Genomic DNA, 18,462 nt, shown 5'->3' with positions numbered 1-18,462 from the left:
GTTCATACATAATATAGAGGGAGATGGATCAAACTCAGGTTCAAGATGGCGAACACACTAATACACTATCTTGACCAATTAACATCAATTCATATTTAAATACAATCCTATGTCACTAAAATATAAAAATACAATAACAAGAATCAAAGCGTAATGGAAGTTGGTGAAGGTAGGTGGAGGCGATGAAGGTTGATAGAAGTTGATAGACTCTACAAAACTAATGGAGACAATTAAGGCCAATTAACAGCTACGCTTAATGTATAATTACCCGTCCCAAAATAAAAAGAAATCTTGTATCCTTTTTTCATGAATCATGATATGATTGGTTATTGATATATACTGATATTTGTAAAGTTAATTATCAGTCGTCTGGGTGGTGTAGTTGGTTATCACGTTAGTCTCACACACTAAAGGTCCCCGGTTCGAACCCGGGCTCAGACACTTTTTTAAAATTTATTTATTATTTATTATTTTTCCAGTTGATTACTGATGGGCCCGAAATTGGAGCAGGCTTATGTGAAACCCCCAAAAAGCTCATGTGATACCCATCACCCAGTCACGTGCAACAGTTGGAAAGCAAAAGTAAACGCGCGCGCACAAACGACGAATTAAGAGGCGCGTGGCGGTACAGCTGGCGAACTTATACCGGTCAGTCTCTCGTTCTCTGTGTTCCTTCCAATTTACGAAAAGCAACGTCTAGGGCTCGTCTCTGCGTCAGTTTCAGAGCTCTCCAGAGACCTCGAGCCCGTAATCTCAATCCAAGTCTGCCCTCCGACTCTCCGAGCTACTAAGCAGAGCTTCTCTCTCGCTTCCTTTGTGTTAGGGTTTTCTTCTCAATGGATGAGTCCTACACTGGCCTCCCTACCAGCCATTTACTCGGCTCAGTCCCTGTAAGTTCTGATTGATTTTATTTTTGTTTCATTTTATATAATTCGCGTGCACAAATTCACGAATCTTCAAATCGACCTTGTTTGCTTGGAAAAGGTGAATTAACTTTATCTAGATTCTCTTTGCTTTATTGTTATTGTAAATTGTAAGCTACCTTGTCGTTCTGTTTGTTTCCTGAGAAAATGAGGGAAAGTAAAGGAGAGGAAAGAAAATTTGTAGTCCTAGATGATCAATAGCTTAGATACATTGTCGGTATAATTTTTCTTCTCCTTGAAAATTTTACCCCTTTTTCTGAGCTGTCGTGTGTAGCTTACAATTAGTTATAGTTTAAATTAAGCTACCTATAGAAAATGTAATTACATTCTGTTCGGAAATTTCTTAGTAACTCTTCTTTTTCAGACAGATTTTACCCCCCTTTCTCTTTTTGGATCATATCCTTTTGAGCTGACTTCTTTAATAATGAAAGAGTAGCTTCTTTTACGAACTTGCTTCCGATGTGCTTATACTAGGCCACTCAAAGTAGTTGTAGTCCTTTTTGTTGTTGTTGTTGTTTCTCTTTTCTGATATTGAATAAATTACACATTCTTTGGTTTACCTTTTTATTTTTTATTTTTCTCATTTCGATAGGCTGTCGTAAGTGAAGATAAAGATAAGAATACCACGAGCTATGAAGGTATGAGACTTGCCCGCTCTTTTGTAAATTGTTTCCTAGTTTCTAATTTATCTCAATACTTTATTCTTCACATTTAAAGGTTCACCTCAATCATTTTTTCCCCCTACTTTGAAGAATTTTCTCTGAATTCATGCAGCACCTGAAGCTAACTTGCAAATCTTCCCCCCAAATAATGGAGGAGAGAAAGGGCGTGGTTATCAAACTGTTGGAAGTACAAGTGGTATGACATTCAAATTTATTATTTACATTCAAGTGTTTTATATATGGGTTTTATCTCTTAAGAATACAGAGTAGAACTTAGTTGCCCAATCATCCTCATTTTTTTCTGGAGAATTTAGTATTTTGGGTGCTTTTTAGGTACACTAAAACAACTTTGTAACAGACTAAGAGTGTTAAATTTGGTTGCCATAAAAGGATGAAACTAAAATTAATCAGTAGCGGAACAAAATTTGGAGACATTTTCAACTTTCTATACTGCACGTTGTTCTTGGGGAGTTCCGAAATATTTGACCTGTAGTTTTTCTTCATTGCAGATTGAAGTTTTAGGAGTGTCCTTGTGACTGTGTATGAGTTTTCATTTACGATATTAAAGTTCTTATGCTTTCTTGTGACTGCTATGTTATCTTCCCCAAATTATGTAGATGGGGCTTTAGAAATGAAAGACAAAAATGTATATAACTCTGAAGAAATACATATATTTGATACATTTTCTTGTGTTCATCACCTTACTATTCTCTCTATCTAGCAATTTGATGACACAGAGTGGTTTTCGATTGCAAATTTGCAGTTTACCATATCAAATAGAATTTTTTGGAGTTTGTACTCTTGAACTTGACTTCCTTGTTTTATATCTGGTGCATACGTTTGAAAGGCATTGTCATCTTTCATGAGAGTGTAATACTTTTTCACTTTATTTTGAATTGAGTGGCAGTAGGAGTGTGGTTTACTGATGTAATGGTTTTGATTTTGACCATATCTACGTCATACGTGCATACTTAATCTATTGCTTGTTTGGGCCATCAAATCAAATTTTGAAAGGATTTCTGGTGGATTTTCTCCTCTCTTTTTTTCTTTTTCTTTCTATGTATATTTAACCTGCCTTAAAAAAACGTAACTATTTTTCCCTCTTAACTCTGTACCGTTGCATATTGATTTCATTTGCAATGCCTGCCACTTTTTCTATTGTTTTAATGACCTCTCGTTCTGTCTATCCATGCAGAAACATTTGAACAACAACCGGCGAACAACTGGAGAGGAGTATTTAATATCTCATCATACACACAATACTTCAATGTGGATACGGATGTTGTCTTAAACAGATTGCTTAGTTCTTTATATCCCCATGGTGGAGATTTTTTCAGCAAAATTGATGCCAACCCTGATTTGTGAGTTTCTGATCTTTGGTTTCTCGTATATTATATACGCACTTTCACTACTAATTAAGAAAGACAGAATCATGAGCCTCAGTATCTTCAATTTACACGCTGTCTTTCTATAAGACCGTCACATGTAATTCATCATGGTTAAAATCGGATCATTGGATTTTGAGTTATAAGTTTGCATTGTCTCATCTGTAAGCAGTATGTTAATCAGAAGGAGGAAATGTAGCTACATGTAAAAAAGGTGGAGTAGCTAATCATATTGCAGTATTTTTTTAATTGATACAGCAGTGAGTTAACATGAGCATATAATATTTGGCTTTTTTTGTGTGAATTTTTGTAATGTGTCAGATATGGGCTAATCTGGATCTCCACTACGTTAGTGTTTGTGCTTGCTGCACTTGGAAACTGTGCCACCTACCTCATGGAAAAGCACAGTGATAGCAGTACTTCTTGGGCCTTTAATGTCAGTTATATGAATTTGGCAGCTTTTTCAGTCTACGGTTATGCAATTTTGGTGCCATTGGCATTTTATTTCTTGCTCCACTATCTGGGCTCAAATGCCAGCCTTGTTCGATTTTGGTGTATGTGGGGATACTCTCTCTTCATATTTGTTTTAGCCTCTGTAAGTACATGCCTTCTCTGCTTTGGTGTCAGTTTTGTCTTTTGTTTTTCCCCTTTTTTGACTCTCCAATTCAATGTTATTAAACCATTGGAAGGACAATGGCAGAAATAAGTAAATTTTTTTGACCAAAAGAAAGAAAAAGAGAGAAGGTAAAATCTTCTTATGCAGAGGTGCTTAATCGGAACCCAAGTTCTGTTTAAGCTCAGATTAGAAGCACAATAAAATTCTGTTTGAGCTAAAATATTTTAACTTCCTGGTCTTGGGGGTAAACAAGATTGACGAACAATTCATCAAGGGCATTTCTTGCTTTCAGGTCACCTTTATGTATTTTGATTGCCAACACAAATATTGTCTTACCCAAAAGGGAGAAATCCTATTCCTGGGTGAAAGTTATTAATTTATAACTTATAATATGTTATTCTTGTAATCATCTGATACTTATTTCCCTGGACTATTCAGTTTTTGTTGCTTATCCCGGTTGAGGCTTTCCGGTGGATCATTATAATTCTTGCTGGTGCTGCCTCCTCATGCTTTGTTGCCTTCAATCTCAAGACTTATATCGAAGGGAATGATATTGTGGTGATTGCCGCATTTCTCTTGCAACTGGCTCTGGCAATCTTCTTTAAGGTCTACTTCTTTCCGTGAGCGTTTCTAAGTGCAGTCAGTCTCTGAATTCTGAATTTCAAACAACCACATTCACTTGATTTCGAGGGTATTTGATTTAGGCATTGACTGGAATGGCACTTCCTGGAGGTGGTGTGTGTTCAAATTACTCACTTGGTTGTATTGTAAGTTCATTGAAGAGCTCGTGACATGGCGTGGTTTAAATTTTTTGAAGAGATAAAAGTGTGGCTCTAATGAGTAGGACTTAGTTTGTATCAGCTGGTTTTGTATTGGCTCAAGTAGAGAGAGCATATATTGGTATTTGTATTTCACGCTTTTTCTCAATCTTAGAATTTTTCTCCATCAAACCTGAGTCTGTAAATAAATAAGGTCTTCAGAGAAATTGTTGTGGTAATTTTCACATCAAGTTGATTTCTTATCTACTCTTAACAGGATGAATTTTTTTTAGCTATCAAGAAAACTGGTTCCTCCTTGAAAAGAACAAGGGGCAAATAGGAAAATACCTTCCTCATTCCCCTATAAGTAGGAATTCCTACATTCCTATCAATGGTAGTTTGAACATGTATGATTTGCAGGGAGGAGGATCTCCTTCCGTGAAAGGAAGCAAGCAATATCCGGGCTTATATCCTTAGCGCTCGCAGCAGGATAAAGTTGTGGTAAAGTAGAATTCGTATAAGTCTGAAGGTTGGTGGGACTTCATTGTCTTCAAACTTTAAAGACGCGCCCCAATCTAACGTGTGTAATTTTTATGGCCTGCTGCACAAAGCAACAAAACTTACGAGCTTGACCCCTTCTTGGTTGAAGCAGACAGGAGATAGGATCAAAACCTTAGCAGCCCAATTCTTTTCCGACTTGTGGAAATTTAAAACAGATATGCAGATGCAGCAATTGTTTTATTGTCCTTATCGGGTAGATTTGGTGAGGAAAATAGTATTCTTCCCCTCGACTTTTATATGTCGATGATAATAGCATGATTGTTTTGAAGTGATCTGTCACAAACTTTCGACACAAAATATCAGTGGGATGCGGAAAATGGACGATTTTAGAAAAAGGCAACTTAATCAGGCTTTGATTAGTACACATGGTTCGTTTGATTGCGTTCCGTTACGAACCAGAACTCCATATTGTTTAGTGGAGACAAGTTTTCGTGGAAGAAAACGAACCCTTTCCGTGAATTTGTTTTGGTCAAGTATAAAACGCTTTCAATCTGTGTTTTTTTTTGGTTAGTGAAATCGTGGAAAATGTTTGTGTGGGTAAAGAAAGCACTTTCCCTTGTGCAGATGTCCGAATTTAGTCAAATAAATCTCTCCTAGTTGTCAACTTTTCTGAGGCTCTATCAGATAAAAGATGGGTGAAAAAAAAAAGGAATATTCATACAGAGTTGGTTTGAACTTTGATTCAATATGAGACCCAATACAGATTTGTAATATTTATACAAATAATATAGGAAAGGTATTAGTTTTTGTGAAGAGTTTATAATGAGGGGCTCCAATCCCACCATCATCAACAAATGCGAAAAAATCATTGATATTTTATGATAAATAAGCTATAGTGACAAACGAGGTCTAATCTAGTGAAAAAGAGTCTTAACTTGCAGATTAGATGTTTCAGGTTTGAATCCCTACAACATCATAGTTGTGTGTGTGAGTGAAAAATCCTCATCTCTTATAGTTTAGACTACTGCTTCTACTACATATAAAAAATAATGTGTCAAACATTTATTATATGATTTTTGGGACATCCAAGCCCTAATTATTGGAAGTTAAATGCTGAAATGGATCCAAATCTTATTATTTATACAATTTCACTTGTTTGTAACTTTTGTTTCGTCATAACAAAAAAAAATTTGAAATGCTGGTCATTCGGCTAGAATATGCTAAAATGATTAAGATGAAGTAATTCAATAGGAGTTTCTAAACGTTGAAATTCATATATTGACACGTAATGAATTAAATATGGACATACAATTTTAGAAGAAAAAGAAACTTATATGCTTTGAATTAGAACAAAATTATTCCAATTAAAAATATTAACCCCTTGATTGATCAAATGTGGATTGTTAATTATTACGGGGTGCTGCATGATTGACCTAATCATTTTAGCGGTTGCGCTGGCCAGCAAAACCGAGAACGTCTCTGAATCGGACCACACCAACCTGCATGACATGGATCTATCACCGTGAATTTCTTTTGTCGTTCTCGACATATCTTTGTCGTGTTTTCCACTACACATGTTCGCCTCTGCGCGCGTCATACGGCCGTTCCTTAACAGGGCCTCCCCAACCCTATAACCCATCACCACCAACATTAAACTGACACGTAGCGTTTTCCTCATCCAAGTTTACCATATTACCCTTACCCACCGGCCCACGACATCGTCTCATTGGCGGCAAGCGAACTGAAAGTGGCTGAGGTTGACTATTTGACTTTGCCTCGGACTCTACTGCACTGTGGTGGTACCAGTATAAATATCTTTAACCAAGAAGCGACGTCTGCATCTCCAAACACTCTTATCACATAGAAAAAGGAAAACAGACACCGCGCGCTTCCGAGTCGCCTCGTTCTCAGAAGTGAGTTTGACTCGCCCCGGACCTGTCTGTTGTCATTTCAGCCATGGACGAAGTGGATCGTTCTCGAGCTTTTCTCAAAGACGTTAAGCGCATCGTTCTCAAGGTTTATATATATAATCATTCTCTAACTCCTTCATTTCTCAAATTATTTTTGTCATTTTTTGAAAAAATTGTTAATTTCCATTTATAATTAAGTTATACAGCTCAAAATGAGCTCATATTTAGCAAAGCTGAAGTCTTTTTGCTAGCATCTTTTGTGATTTTAGACATTAAATTTTTGTTGATGTTGAGCTTTGATTGCTGAAGGTTGGGACTGCGGTTGTGACTCGAAACGATGGAAGAATTGCGCTGGGAAGACTAGGCGCGCTGTGTGAGCAGGTATGGCGGAATAGTTTTATATGTATGCAGCAAAAATAGACTTGTTTTAGTTTTTTCATTTTATTGATTTTTCATATAATTGAGCGTGTGTTGGGTCTGAAAATGTTAATTGGCATGAAATGCAGCTCAAGGAGTTGAACTCTCAAGGATATGAGGTGATATTGGTGTCATCAGGAGCGGTGGGCCTCGGTCGTCAGAGGCTTAGATACAGGAAATTAGTGAACAGCAGGTTAGTATTGTGTCCCCGATTATGGACATTGCTGCCATTTTTGGAGAAATTTTTTTGACAGAGTTGAATTTATGAAATTTAAGAAATTTTTCCGAAGATGCTATTATGTCAAAAGAAAAACTTGGGTTATAGATTGATGATTATTGGTTTTTTGCAGTTTTGCTGACCTGCAAAAACCGCAAGTGGAACTTGATGGGAAGGCATGTGCAGCTGTTGGACAAAACTGTCTGATGGCTCTCTATGATACGTTGTTTAGTCAGGTGAACGCAGTGCTCATCTGTTAAATCTGTTCTCAAGCCCTGATTTGGACTTGATTGTTTAATTATTTGACTTCTTATGAGCACAGCTGGATCAAAAGATATATGTGATTTCAAGTTATTGCCCTATTCAGTTTTCTTAGACTTGTTTGTTCTCTCTTGCAGTTGGATGTCTCATCAGCTCAGCTTCTTGTAACAGATAGTGATTTTAGGGATAGAGATTTTAGAAAGCAGCTTAGTGACACCGTGAAATCATTGTTATCTCTTAAGGTTATTCCTATATTTAATGAAAACGATGCAGTCAGCACCAGGCGAGCTCCATATGAGGTATAAATTATAGTACTCTTCTCTGGCTTCCGTGTTTGTCACTTCATTGTGGGAATGATAAACACAAGCGTCCTATTATTTATCTCTAGTTGAAATGGGGAAACAGGAGGTGTGGCATTATTAGGTATTTATTTTTGGATCAATAAGGCCATATCAGAATTTAAAATATTGACAAGACAATGAAGGTCGTAGACTTCTATTTTATGCATATGGACAAAAGAGAACGGGAGAATAACAAATTTATTACGAAGAAGGAAAAATATGTATATTGGGACTACTTAGGAACGCAATATGTTTCCTATACTTTCTGATGCTTATTTTCCTTTTCTAAACAGTAAGGAACTTAAAATGTTTTTATACATTATGTAGTCCCCTCATTCCACAATACATGTGACCGCCTGTGCAGGATTCTTCTGGAATATTTTGGGATAATGACAGTTTGGCAGCTCTACTGGCTTTGGAGCTAAAAGCTGATCTTCTTGTTCTTTTGAGTGATGTGGACGGTTTATACAGTGGGCCTCCAAGTGACCCACGTTCGAAGATTATCCATACGTACATAAAGGAGAAGCATCAAAGTGAAATTACTTTTGGAGACAAATCTAGAGTGGGAAGAGGGGGCATGACTGCTAAAGTAAAAGCTGCTGTCAATGCAGCTTATGCTGGCATCCCTGTTGTTATCACCAGGTGTGTTTCAATACTTGGTTGTGTCATCAGGAGTGATATACTATCCTATCATGTTTAATAAAATCCGCACTAAGTTTAAAAGAAAATTCAGTATCCAACTTGTGTACAATAATGGGGCGAGATGGTTTATAAAAAAAATATAATGGTAGTATTAGCTTCTGGTTAGTGAAAATTAATTGCGGGGTAAGGAAAGTGTGGTCCGTTTTCTTCTTAGAAGTTAGTGTCCCAAATATTCCAAATTTGTAAATCACATAGTAGTAGATTTGTAGTTCTTGATTTTACTCTTCGTTGCATTCTGAGTCCAACATGCTGCCCCTAATTGTGTACTAATCTCTTTGCTGCGCCATTTTCAAGTGGGTATGCTCCTGGAAACCTCAGTAAAGTCCTTGAAGGACAACGTGTTGGTACCCTCTTCCATCAAGATGCACATTTTTGGTCTCCAGTTAAAGAAGTTGATGCAAGAGGGATGGCACTTGCGGCCAGGGAAAGTTCAAGAAGGCTTCAGGTATGTTTGTTTGCATCATGTACAAAGTTTAATTTTGGCCGCGACTAAAACTACTTCTGCAGTTGTAGGCACTCTCTGTCCCCATAACTTTTTAGCAGCATAAGTAACTTGGTAACACTTTCTACAGGCCATGACTTCTGAAGAAAGGAAAAGAGTTCTTCTGGATGTAGCTGATGCCCTTGAAGCAAATGTAAGGTTGATCAATGTTGAAAATGAAGCTGATGTTTCTGCCGCACAAGAAGCGGGATATGAAAAATCCTTGATATCTCGGCTGGCTCTAAAGCCTGGGAAGGCAAGGGATCCAAATTTGGCTATGTTAGATAAATTTTAGTTACATTCATTTTCTATTATTATTACTTCTTACTATCATTTGGTTTCTGTTTGATTATGTTTTGTACAATGTTCTCACTGGACCCCGTGCGTCCCCTTCAAACTTTTTTTCTGAATTCTGCTTGTTATACTTTTCAGATTAAAAGTCTGGCAAACTCTATCCGTGTGCTGGCAAACATGGAAGATCCAATTGGTCGTGTTTTGAAAAGAACTCAGGTAAGGGGAGGGGTTATAAGGATTACTACTTCTGGCTTTTGATATTTTGACACAACAATGCTCAAGACTCAAGAGTGTGGACAAAGGTTTTATTTTTTTAAATAAAGAGAAAACGAATTCAAAGTATTAGCTCCACTATGATAACTGAGATAAGTTATCCATTGTCAAATGGAGCACCATAATTATATTTTTTTTTTCCAGCTTGCAGAAGGTCTCGTCTTAGAGAAAACATCAAGCCCATTGGGTGTTCTCCTGATTGTATTTGAGTCTCGTCCTGAAGCGCTAGTACAGGTAAACAGTGAGACTTTGCAATATCGAACTGCATGTGAGATGCAACTCTGTACATCTGTCTGCAACCTAACATCTGGGAAATCAGATCTCACTTAAGAACATTATTTAAGGACTCTCGGAGAGATTCTTTTTTGCTCATATTGAGTCTCTGACAATAGTTTTATATTGTGAGGATGATTTTCATTTTTTCCTCATTATGAACCTGTGTTTTTTCTTTAATGATTTGAATAGATAGCTTCATTAGCGATCCGAAGTGGGAATGGGCTTCTCTTAAAGGGTGGAAAAGAGGCTAAGAGATCAAATGCAATTTTACACAAGGTTTGTTTTCTTTAAATCAGAATATGCAGAAAACTAATATTTGAATTTTCTTTTTAATTTTCCAATGAAATACATCAAATTTTATTTAAACTATTTTTAACAAAAAATATGTAGATTATAACTGGAGCCATCCCAGATAGTGTTGGTGGAAAACTAATTGGACTTGTCACTTCAAGAGAGGAGATTCCAGATCTTCTTAAGGTGAGTAGAGCAGAGAACGATAACTGATTCCTTGGTCTACTTTCAGATTATAATTGATACTAAACACAAAAATATTTTCCAGCATGATGATGTGATTGATCTTGTGATCCCAAGGGGAAGCAATAAACTGGTTTCTCAAGTCAAGAATTTAACCAAGATTCCAGTTCTGGGGCATGCTGGTTAGATAAATTAAATTTTTTCTTGTATATAATTTGCAGTCTGTTCTCCATTTTTCCTATAGTATTGTTGTTTTAGAGAAGAAGATGAAGGTGACTATTGTGGTAAAAAAAAAAAATGCATTGTTTGCTATGCAGATGGCATATGCCATGTGTATATTGACAAGTCTGCTAATATGGATATGGCAAAGCGAATTGCTGTGGATGCAAAAGTAGATTATCCAGCAGCCTGTAACGCAATGGTAATTTATATGTTATGTACAATTTCTGGATAATAATATATTTTGATGCATCCTAAAAGTTTTCCAGTTTAAAATTTGAAATTACATTCTAATTGTGTGTTTATTATTCTCAGGAAACACTTCTTGTCCATAAGGATTTAAAGGATACAACTGAGTTCAATGATCTTGTGGTTGACCTTCGCGCTGAAGGTACAATTTTCATGCAGACAACCGTTTCCTTGTAAACTATGAGCTCTCATTTAGTTACTCTTGGATGACAACAACAAAAAAAAAATTCAATCCTGGTTTGTCATTCTGGTCTAGTAATCCAAAATCACGCAGTAGTTCCAATTTTTTTAAGTTAAATGAGGTAGTTCCAATTCAGTTCCTTTTGAACAGTTGGATTTTGTTCTTCCGAGTTCTAACATTCATTGACTAAAGCACTTGGTGATTGAGGATGAGAGTAACTAAATTTTCCAATCACCACAGGCATGCAACAGAACAATATTATGTTTGTTTTTCTTCCATTATTTAAAACTTGGAGAACTTTTAAGGAGCAAGAAAAATTCTTACAGTGAAACATGCCATCAGAAGTATCTAAAGAAATTCAACCCATGATATATCATTTTCAGGTGTTACTTTATATGGTGGACCAAGGGCAAGCTCCTTGCTCAATATTCCACAAGCGTATTCATTCCATCATGAGTACAGTTCAATGTCTTGCACTGTTGAGTTTGTGGATGATGTCCATGCAGCCATTGATCATATACATGAACATGGAAGGTACGTTAGAGTTCCATATCACATGAACTGCATTTCAATGACTTGTATGAAGCTGTGTCATTTATTTGTTCCTTTCCTCTGTTTGGCAGTGCACATACTGATTGCGTTATCGCAGAAGACCTAGAAGTTGTAGATGCCTTTTTAGGTCAAGTTGACAGGTAAGAATGCTTCATTCCCGTCTTGTTTCCAGAAGATCTGTGCAATCTTATTCAGTGCTATCATACTAGTTTAATTCTCCACGTCAATCAGAATATTTCCATAAGAGGAGACAATTACATAGGGTTAGGCCGACCAAGCCTTTTCGGCATGAAGTGGCTGCTCATAAGAATTAAACCAAGCTCTTGCAGTTTAGCAACCAAGTTTCTTCATTGCACAGAAGAATGCCCCGAGGTTTTCCTTGTTTAACAGTAAATGTTTGATTGTTCTATGTGTACGCAGTGCTGCTGTTTTTCACAATGCAAGCCCAAGATTTTGCGATGGTGCTCGATTTGGACTTGGCGCAGAGGTATACTACCATCTAGGAATGATTTTATTAAGATTAGTGATATGCTGATATGTAAATTCTTTAGCCTTGTATTTAATTCTCTTCTTTTACCCAACAGGTTGGGATAAGCACGAGTCGAATTCATGCTCGGGGCCCTGTAGGAGTAGAAGGATTGTTAACAACAAGATGGTATGAAACCTCAATTTTTGTTAGTCTTGTTGAAATTGAGAAAACCTCAATTCATCTTCATTTTACATTGAGCTTTCCTATTGTTATATCGCAACTTTATTGGACGTGCAGGATTCTCAGAGGAAATGGACAAGTTGTGGACGGTGATAAGGGGGTTATTTACACCCACAAGGACCTCCCAATTGAGCCCTAAATTTGCCAACAATCATGACCACCCATCGCTACCCATTCCCAGGTGCCAGGTGGTCACTGTTAAGAGAGAGAGAGAGAGAGGAGAATAAAATATGTTGTATTGGCTATTGGCCTGATGCTTTATGTTATCTTCTTAGGTATGATTTGTAGATTATTACTCGCTTAAGTTTTTAGAAAATTGATAACCGATATGAGTGCAACCATTTCTTTACTCAACTCAATTCTGATCTCCTCGCTTACGCGATTCCTCAAGTTTTAAGAATAGCAAACATAAATAAGAATTGCACGAGGAGTGTATGATGACTTTTTTGGAGTGTCAAAAGTTAGTTTTTGAAAATATGAAGGCATATGTGGAAAATTTCCAATGTGTACCTACACATAATATCTGCTCGTAACACAACTAACTCATTACCAGCCGAAAGTGGAATGACGAAACTTTGAGCTCAGCTAAAAGTTACTGACACGATTCTAGTAACTAACGGCCTCCTGTAAGGTAGGTAAGGTTTCCACTATGAATTAGCTTTTCAACTCAAGTCTTCTTTTCTTGCCAATATGAACAATGTAGAAAGTAAGTTTGTTAGCAATAGAAAACTCAGAAGTCTGGAAAATGCTACCACAAAGAAATGGTATAATAATAAAGGGCACAATAAATTGCCTAAATGGTTATTTTCATATTAAAAGCAACTGTTGTTGCATAATAGCCTTCCAACAAACTCACATCCCTCAAGGTTTCAATGAACTACATTATCCTCTACTTTTAATCATATAATTTGAACTTATAGCAATAGGAGTTCCCAAGATGCAAGCTAAACCATGTTCCCGAATCTCTTCTACCAAACAATATCTCAGGTAAAAGTTTATGCTGCAACGAACTGCTTCAGTTTCTGCAACCAATTCGCATATTCTCTGGCGTCTTTGTTGATCATGTACTCATGCAAGAAATTGGTTGTGCTGGGCTTGATTCCTCTAATCTCCAAATACTTGTGGAATGCCTTCTGAAGGTTCTCATCCAAATCACTGCAAATGGAGCAGACATTCGTGTGTCGATTAGAGAAGACTATATAAACAATAATCTTGAATTAATGCTAAACAACTACAAGTAATCGAGGCTTACTGGAAGTCAGGCCCCTCATAGGCAATCTGATCCTCAGAATTCTCTGGATTTTTCACTGCCAAGCTGTCAATTTCAATCTCATCAGCAAAAGCAGTGCAGCTAAACTCAAGAGAAGGTCCATCACTCTTGGAGACAGTTACGAGCAACGGGAGGCTGGACTTATTAGCACTTCCATCGTCATCATCACCATCCTGGTCACCGTCGTTTTCTTCATCACCAGTAACTAGATCAGGCATGTGAACTTCAACTACTATGTTTTCACCCTGATATGTTCTTTTCAGTGTCACTAATTGGGCTCCGGGAGTATCTTCAATTTGAAAAGGGAAGCCACTTGGAATCTCTTCAGCCTACAAAACGAGAACTCGGGCAGTGATAATTATGGCGATATTTTAACATTAATGAATCACATAATTCAAATAGTTGGAAGCATCACAAAACAGGAAATTTACAAGTACCAAATCATACACACAATCATTCAAAATCATACACACCCACACACAGAAACATATATTACACTAACAACTTAAATTCATATAGTTCTTTAACAAGTAGTAACCTTTCCCAAAAATCTAGCCAAAGAGGCAACTCAAAACCAAGTTAATGAACAGAGAGACACAAACCCATGATCAGCATCAGTAGTCTGGGATCTATTGCAAAAGAATTTGTAAAATTGACCAAATATGACAAATTTAATTCTAATTCAAGGGCTCATACAATCTCTGCATGTTGGAGTTTATTAACCATTTCCAAACACAATTATTCGAGTTAAATGGAGAGGGTTTTTCATTTTCTACGGAACCAAATACAAGGTAACTTTAAGATCATGTTCTAGCCCATTTCCCTAAATTTTCTCAGAAATCAAACAGTCCAAAAAAGTAAGGGACAACAAGAAAATGTTACCTTGTCAAGATCATCGGTCTCCTCAGCGCACTTTATCTCTGCATCGATAACCTTGAGAAGAGACTGGTCCGAACTGTGGCTGGAATAATAGCGAGGGGTCGGAACAAAAGGGGTCAGAGTGGACTTGTAGGAGTGATTGACGTGGTTTATGGCGTTGACGAGAGCACCATGGTAAGATCGATTGCCCCGAGCGAGTCGGCTGGCCAATGGAGCCAAAGAGGAGGCCGATCTGCGAAGAATTGAAGTGAAAGCCATTTTCTTTGGAGTTGCTGCAGAAAACAGAGTGAAGGGTTTAGGGTTTTAGAACCGAGCAAGCGCGGGTTTGGGCTTCTAAGTTGGATTGAGGGTTTTAGGGTTGAAAGGGCGTTGAAGTCAGTAACTTTATACTGAAAGTTGGTTCTCTACGCCACATATACGTGGGATTTTTTGTATTAGTTTTAAGCTCAAGTTGTTATAAAGAAAAAGGGAGAGCCTTGTAGAACTCTGTTGACCTATTGGGCTGGTCTCAAATATTGTTCCTTTTGTTTTTCATGTTGAGGCCCAAATGAAAAAGAAAAACAACAAAACTATTTTATATTAATTCCATGAGATATATAATGAACCAGTCTCAGTCTTCATCAGAGGAGAGCATTCTCATGTCAAAGATCTTTGTCTTCTTAAACTCTATCTGAACTGTAACTGTTAGGATCCCACATTTTAAGCCCCTTCCTTTGAAAAAGTTGAGTTTTTTAGCTTTTATGTTATCTGTTGCATTAATGGTGGAATATTATGAATGCTAGGGCTCATCTGTAGGACCCAGAAACTCAGAGAGGGTCCTTTGAGCTAGAGAGAGTTATAGAGAGGGAAGGGATGAAGGAGGTCTTTGGGAGTCCAGGGAAGGTGAGTGGGCTGGCACTGAGAATTGGGCAGTGCTCTTTTGCTGCTGCTTCTATTGGAGTGATGGTCTCTGCCCATGGCTTCTTCAACTCCACTGCATTTTGGTATATTATTTGCCCTTCTTAATCAGCTCTTTTTTATTGTGCATTTTCACAAAAATTTCCATGGATTTTTTTTTTTTTTTTCTGGGTTTCATCTCTCGTCCTTTTTTAGAGGTCTTGGGGGGGAGGGTTATTTATTCTGTGCTTACTTAATCTCATGGGGATCTTTCCCATGGGTATGTTAAAATGCTTAAGGTTTTCCTCAGGGATTTCAGATGAGTGAATTTGTAGCAAATTTCACTTAAATACAACTCTCCAATACTAGAAAGAATGGATTTATGAAAGACAAAAAATTTTGTGGGCCGATTCCCTTATTCTGTTTCACCAACTACATAGAAAACAAGGCGGGGGAACAAGAGAATGAAAATAGAACGAAGTTATATAATTTTTCCATATCAGGTTAGGTAGATGAGTGGGTTGTTTGGTGAGTCTAGGAATATTGGCCATAACTGGACACCTTTAAGATTAAACAGCATCTGTAATACACCCCTCTAGCAGTTAGCAGTATTGTTTATGTTTATAAGTCTCTCGGTATCTTTTGAAATGTGTGTTTAATGGTTGCAACTTCCAACTTGCAACCAAGGTTGGGTTTTAAATTGGTAAAGGCAGATTTCATGTTATAGCCCTGAGCGTTGATTTTTCCCTTACCATTCACTTACTAATATATGCTTGAAATGGTAGTTCTGGAGTTCTTCTGTGGTTGATCTTGACCTTCATTTAATTCGTCAGTACCCATCTGTTGATCTCTGAGCTTAAATCTGTATATTTTAAAGAAAAGATAAGGTTCCTGGCAATCTCCTATTAAACTTATGCCTTTCACTGTCCACACAGGAATCTAAATTCAGTACACCGATCGGCCTTCTTTAGTTCCCAGAACCCAAACGTAATAAGACATCTTTACATGATGCCAATGGTGAATTCAAGTTAGAATTATGTTGCAGTATCCCTACAAGGTCATCCAAATAATCTCTTCCTGGTGGAGGATAGGTTATTGTCATCCCCAACAAGTCATTACTATTGTTTTCTGGGTAGGGAATGATTTTCTTGTTATTTCCCTTGGAAAATTGGTTTCAGGTCTCCCACTTCCAGAGGGGTTTAACAAGTTTCTTGATAAATTGTGATCACGGGAACTCTCTTGTAGTTTTCATGTCATAATGTATGTGTTTACTTGATTATCCCACTTGATTTTCAGATAAAGCCTTTCCTTGTTCAGTTTCTATATGTGTTTTGATAAGTAATATTTTCCCAACTTCATTACTTTATGTATTTGTCTGCATAGAACTTGGAGAGTATTAACTGGGAACCTAACTACTAAGGTGCAGAAAGTCACACGCCTTTGCATGTGTATTCCACTACTATGTGCATTGGTGCAGGCTTGTTTTAGGACTTATAATCTGCTAATTAATTGGCCGCTGCTCCTATAATGCATAAGATTGTTCTTTTTGTCCTAGTTTTTCAGTAAATGGTCCAACAAGTCTACCTGCTTCTAGGTTGGATAGTTGTATAATTCTTTACTGCATTTGTTGGATCCAGCTATTTAATTGCATCAATGGGGCTTCAAGTTCTTTGGAGTTTGGGACTTGCTTGCCTTGATTTGCATGCTTTGAGGTCAAAGAGAAGCTTGCAGAATCCTGTTTTAGTGAGCCTATTTGTTGTTGGGGATTGGGTAAGTTTCTGGACTTATTCAGCCATTGTTTGTTGCATTTAGTTTTTGGAAATAATGAAGCTTCTCCGAGGATCCTTTGCTACTCTTAACACTACTACAGTACGTAATGTTTGCTAAAATTATCTGTAAGAAGCATCAATGTCACTGTGAGGATGTTTTGATATGAAAATTGACACAGCATAATTTTGATTATTAATACTCGGGGTCTGATGCATGAATGCTAAATTTTCCATTCAGCCAATATGGAGCCATTTTTAAGGTTTTATTGTGCTTTAATTCTGCTTTGTTTTATCTAGAAGTTGCAAACAGACTAAACAAAAGCAAAACACCTGGTCCCTTATGTATGCATGCACCAATCGAACAGTTTAATGATAGTTCTCCAATTGTTGTAGATAAAATTATGTTCTAGAGGCAGAAGTGGAGTTTAATTCTTGTAACTATCGCGCTACTAGACTGATTGTTTACTTCGAATTTTGATTCTTCTGAGGGCTCGGGGTAAAAACACCAAGCAACTTCTTAATGTATATTCTTCTGCAGGTGACAGCTATTCTGTCGTTGGCCGCTGCATGCTCATCAGCTGGAGTGACAGTTCTGTATTCGAGAGATTTGAATTACTGCGGGCCACCGGCACATCTTCCATGCAGCAGGTTCCAAATTGCTGTTGCTTTCGCGTTTATCTCATGGTTCCTCCTTGCTGTTTCGTCCATTGTCATGTTTTGGTTGCTAGGTGCAGTATGAGTGACAACTTACACCACCATCACAGCAAACTACATTATTCTTCAATTTTCCCCTGTAAATATCATGTTACACTTCAAAACAAATCAGTTTTGTTGAGGACACCTCACAACTATTTTTCCTGTTGTCTTCTGGGTCCATAGATCTCTAATCAAGGTGGGTTTGGTATGAAGTTGTAATCATTTGCCCTCCATTATTGGCTCTCTTCTTCACTTTATTTTATTTTACTTGCTTGAAATTGTCAGAGTAAAGGTGTCATTTCACATGGTAGGCCACACATACTTTTCCTTTTTCTTTAGTTTAAAATTCCCAATTTGTCCTTGTTTTTTTCACCAAGGAATTCCATGTTCTTTGATGATGCATAAATCAATTCAAAAGGCTTGATTGATTAGGATGGCTAGACTGCTCACGCCACATATAAAATGTAAGATAGTAATGAGAACACCTAACATCGTTTGTTTGGTTCCCAAATGGCCAAATTTTCTGCTCATGTCACTCAGTAATGGCAGTGTCTTGTGGTCCATTCCATGA

At 37.3% G+C, this 18,462-nt stretch overlaps 4 protein-coding genes and 1 non-coding gene across 5 annotated transcripts; 4 read left to right on the top strand and 1 right to left on the bottom strand.

The window, feature by feature from the left end:
• Positions 1 to 367: 367 nt before the first annotated feature.
• TRNAV-CAC (transfer RNA valine (anticodon CAC)) lies at positions 368 to 441 on the top strand. Its single transcript has one exon. It is a non-coding gene; the product is annotated as a tRNA-Val (tRNA).
• Positions 442 to 665: 224 nt separating this feature from the next.
• Positions 666 to 4,595, top strand: LOC103332532 (Integral membrane Yip1 family protein). The gene is made up of 6 exons (XM_008235272.2): positions 666 to 890; positions 1,516 to 1,561; positions 1,698 to 1,781; positions 2,781 to 2,946; positions 3,292 to 3,565; positions 4,025 to 4,595. Exons 1-6 carry the CDS (start codon positions 837 to 839, stop codon positions 4,208 to 4,210), a joined length of 810 nt encoding a protein of 269 aa, XP_008233494.1. The 5' UTR covers positions 666 to 836; the 3' UTR covers positions 4,211 to 4,595.
• Positions 4,596 to 6,678: 2,083 nt separating this feature from the next.
• P5CS1 (delta1-pyrroline-5-carboxylate synthase 1) lies at positions 6,679 to 12,760 on the top strand. The gene is made up of 20 exons (XM_008235270.2): positions 6,679 to 6,861; positions 7,065 to 7,136; positions 7,262 to 7,365; positions 7,523 to 7,625; positions 7,788 to 7,949; positions 8,356 to 8,633; positions 8,988 to 9,138; positions 9,266 to 9,430; positions 9,607 to 9,684; positions 9,886 to 9,975; positions 10,207 to 10,293; positions 10,408 to 10,494; positions 10,577 to 10,673; positions 10,809 to 10,912; positions 11,026 to 11,101; positions 11,524 to 11,674; positions 11,764 to 11,832; positions 12,113 to 12,179; positions 12,277 to 12,347; positions 12,459 to 12,760. The coding sequence occupies exons 1-20, from the start codon at positions 6,802 to 6,804 to the stop codon at positions 12,538 to 12,540; spliced, it is 2,154 nt and encodes a 717-aa protein (XP_008233492.1). The 5' UTR covers positions 6,679 to 6,801; the 3' UTR covers positions 12,541 to 12,760.
• Positions 12,761 to 13,168: 408 nt separating this feature from the next.
• On the bottom strand, positions 13,169 to 14,934 carry LOC103332530 (uncharacterized protein At2g39795, mitochondrial-like). The gene is made up of 3 exons (XM_008235269.3): positions 14,554 to 14,934; positions 13,654 to 14,000; positions 13,169 to 13,556 (listed from the first exon to the last, which is right to left on the bottom strand). The coding sequence occupies exons 1-3, from the start codon at positions 14,806 to 14,808 to the stop codon at positions 13,397 to 13,399; spliced, it is 762 nt and encodes a 253-aa protein (XP_008233491.2). The 5' UTR covers positions 14,809 to 14,934; the 3' UTR covers positions 13,169 to 13,396.
• A 111-nt stretch (positions 14,935 to 15,045) lies between these two features.
• Positions 15,046 to 18,169, top strand: LOC103332529 (CASP-like protein 5B2). Its single transcript, XM_008235268.2, has 3 exons — positions 15,046 to 15,533; positions 17,064 to 17,196; positions 17,734 to 18,169. Exons 1-3 carry the CDS (start codon positions 15,403 to 15,405, stop codon positions 17,932 to 17,934), a joined length of 465 nt encoding a protein of 154 aa, XP_008233490.1. The 5' UTR covers positions 15,046 to 15,402; the 3' UTR covers positions 17,935 to 18,169.
• The last annotated feature ends 293 nt before the right edge of the window (positions 18,170 to 18,462 follow it).

The sequence above is a fragment of the Prunus mume genome, linkage group LG5 (genome assembly GCF_029339155.1).
Source record: "Prunus mume cultivar Tortuosa linkage group LG5, ASM2933915v1, whole genome shotgun sequence".
NCBI classification, from domain to species: Eukaryota; Viridiplantae; Streptophyta; class Magnoliopsida; order Rosales; family Rosaceae; genus Prunus; species Prunus mume.
Note: the sequence above shows the minus strand (reverse complement) of the source record. Positions and strands in the feature narration are given on the sequence as shown.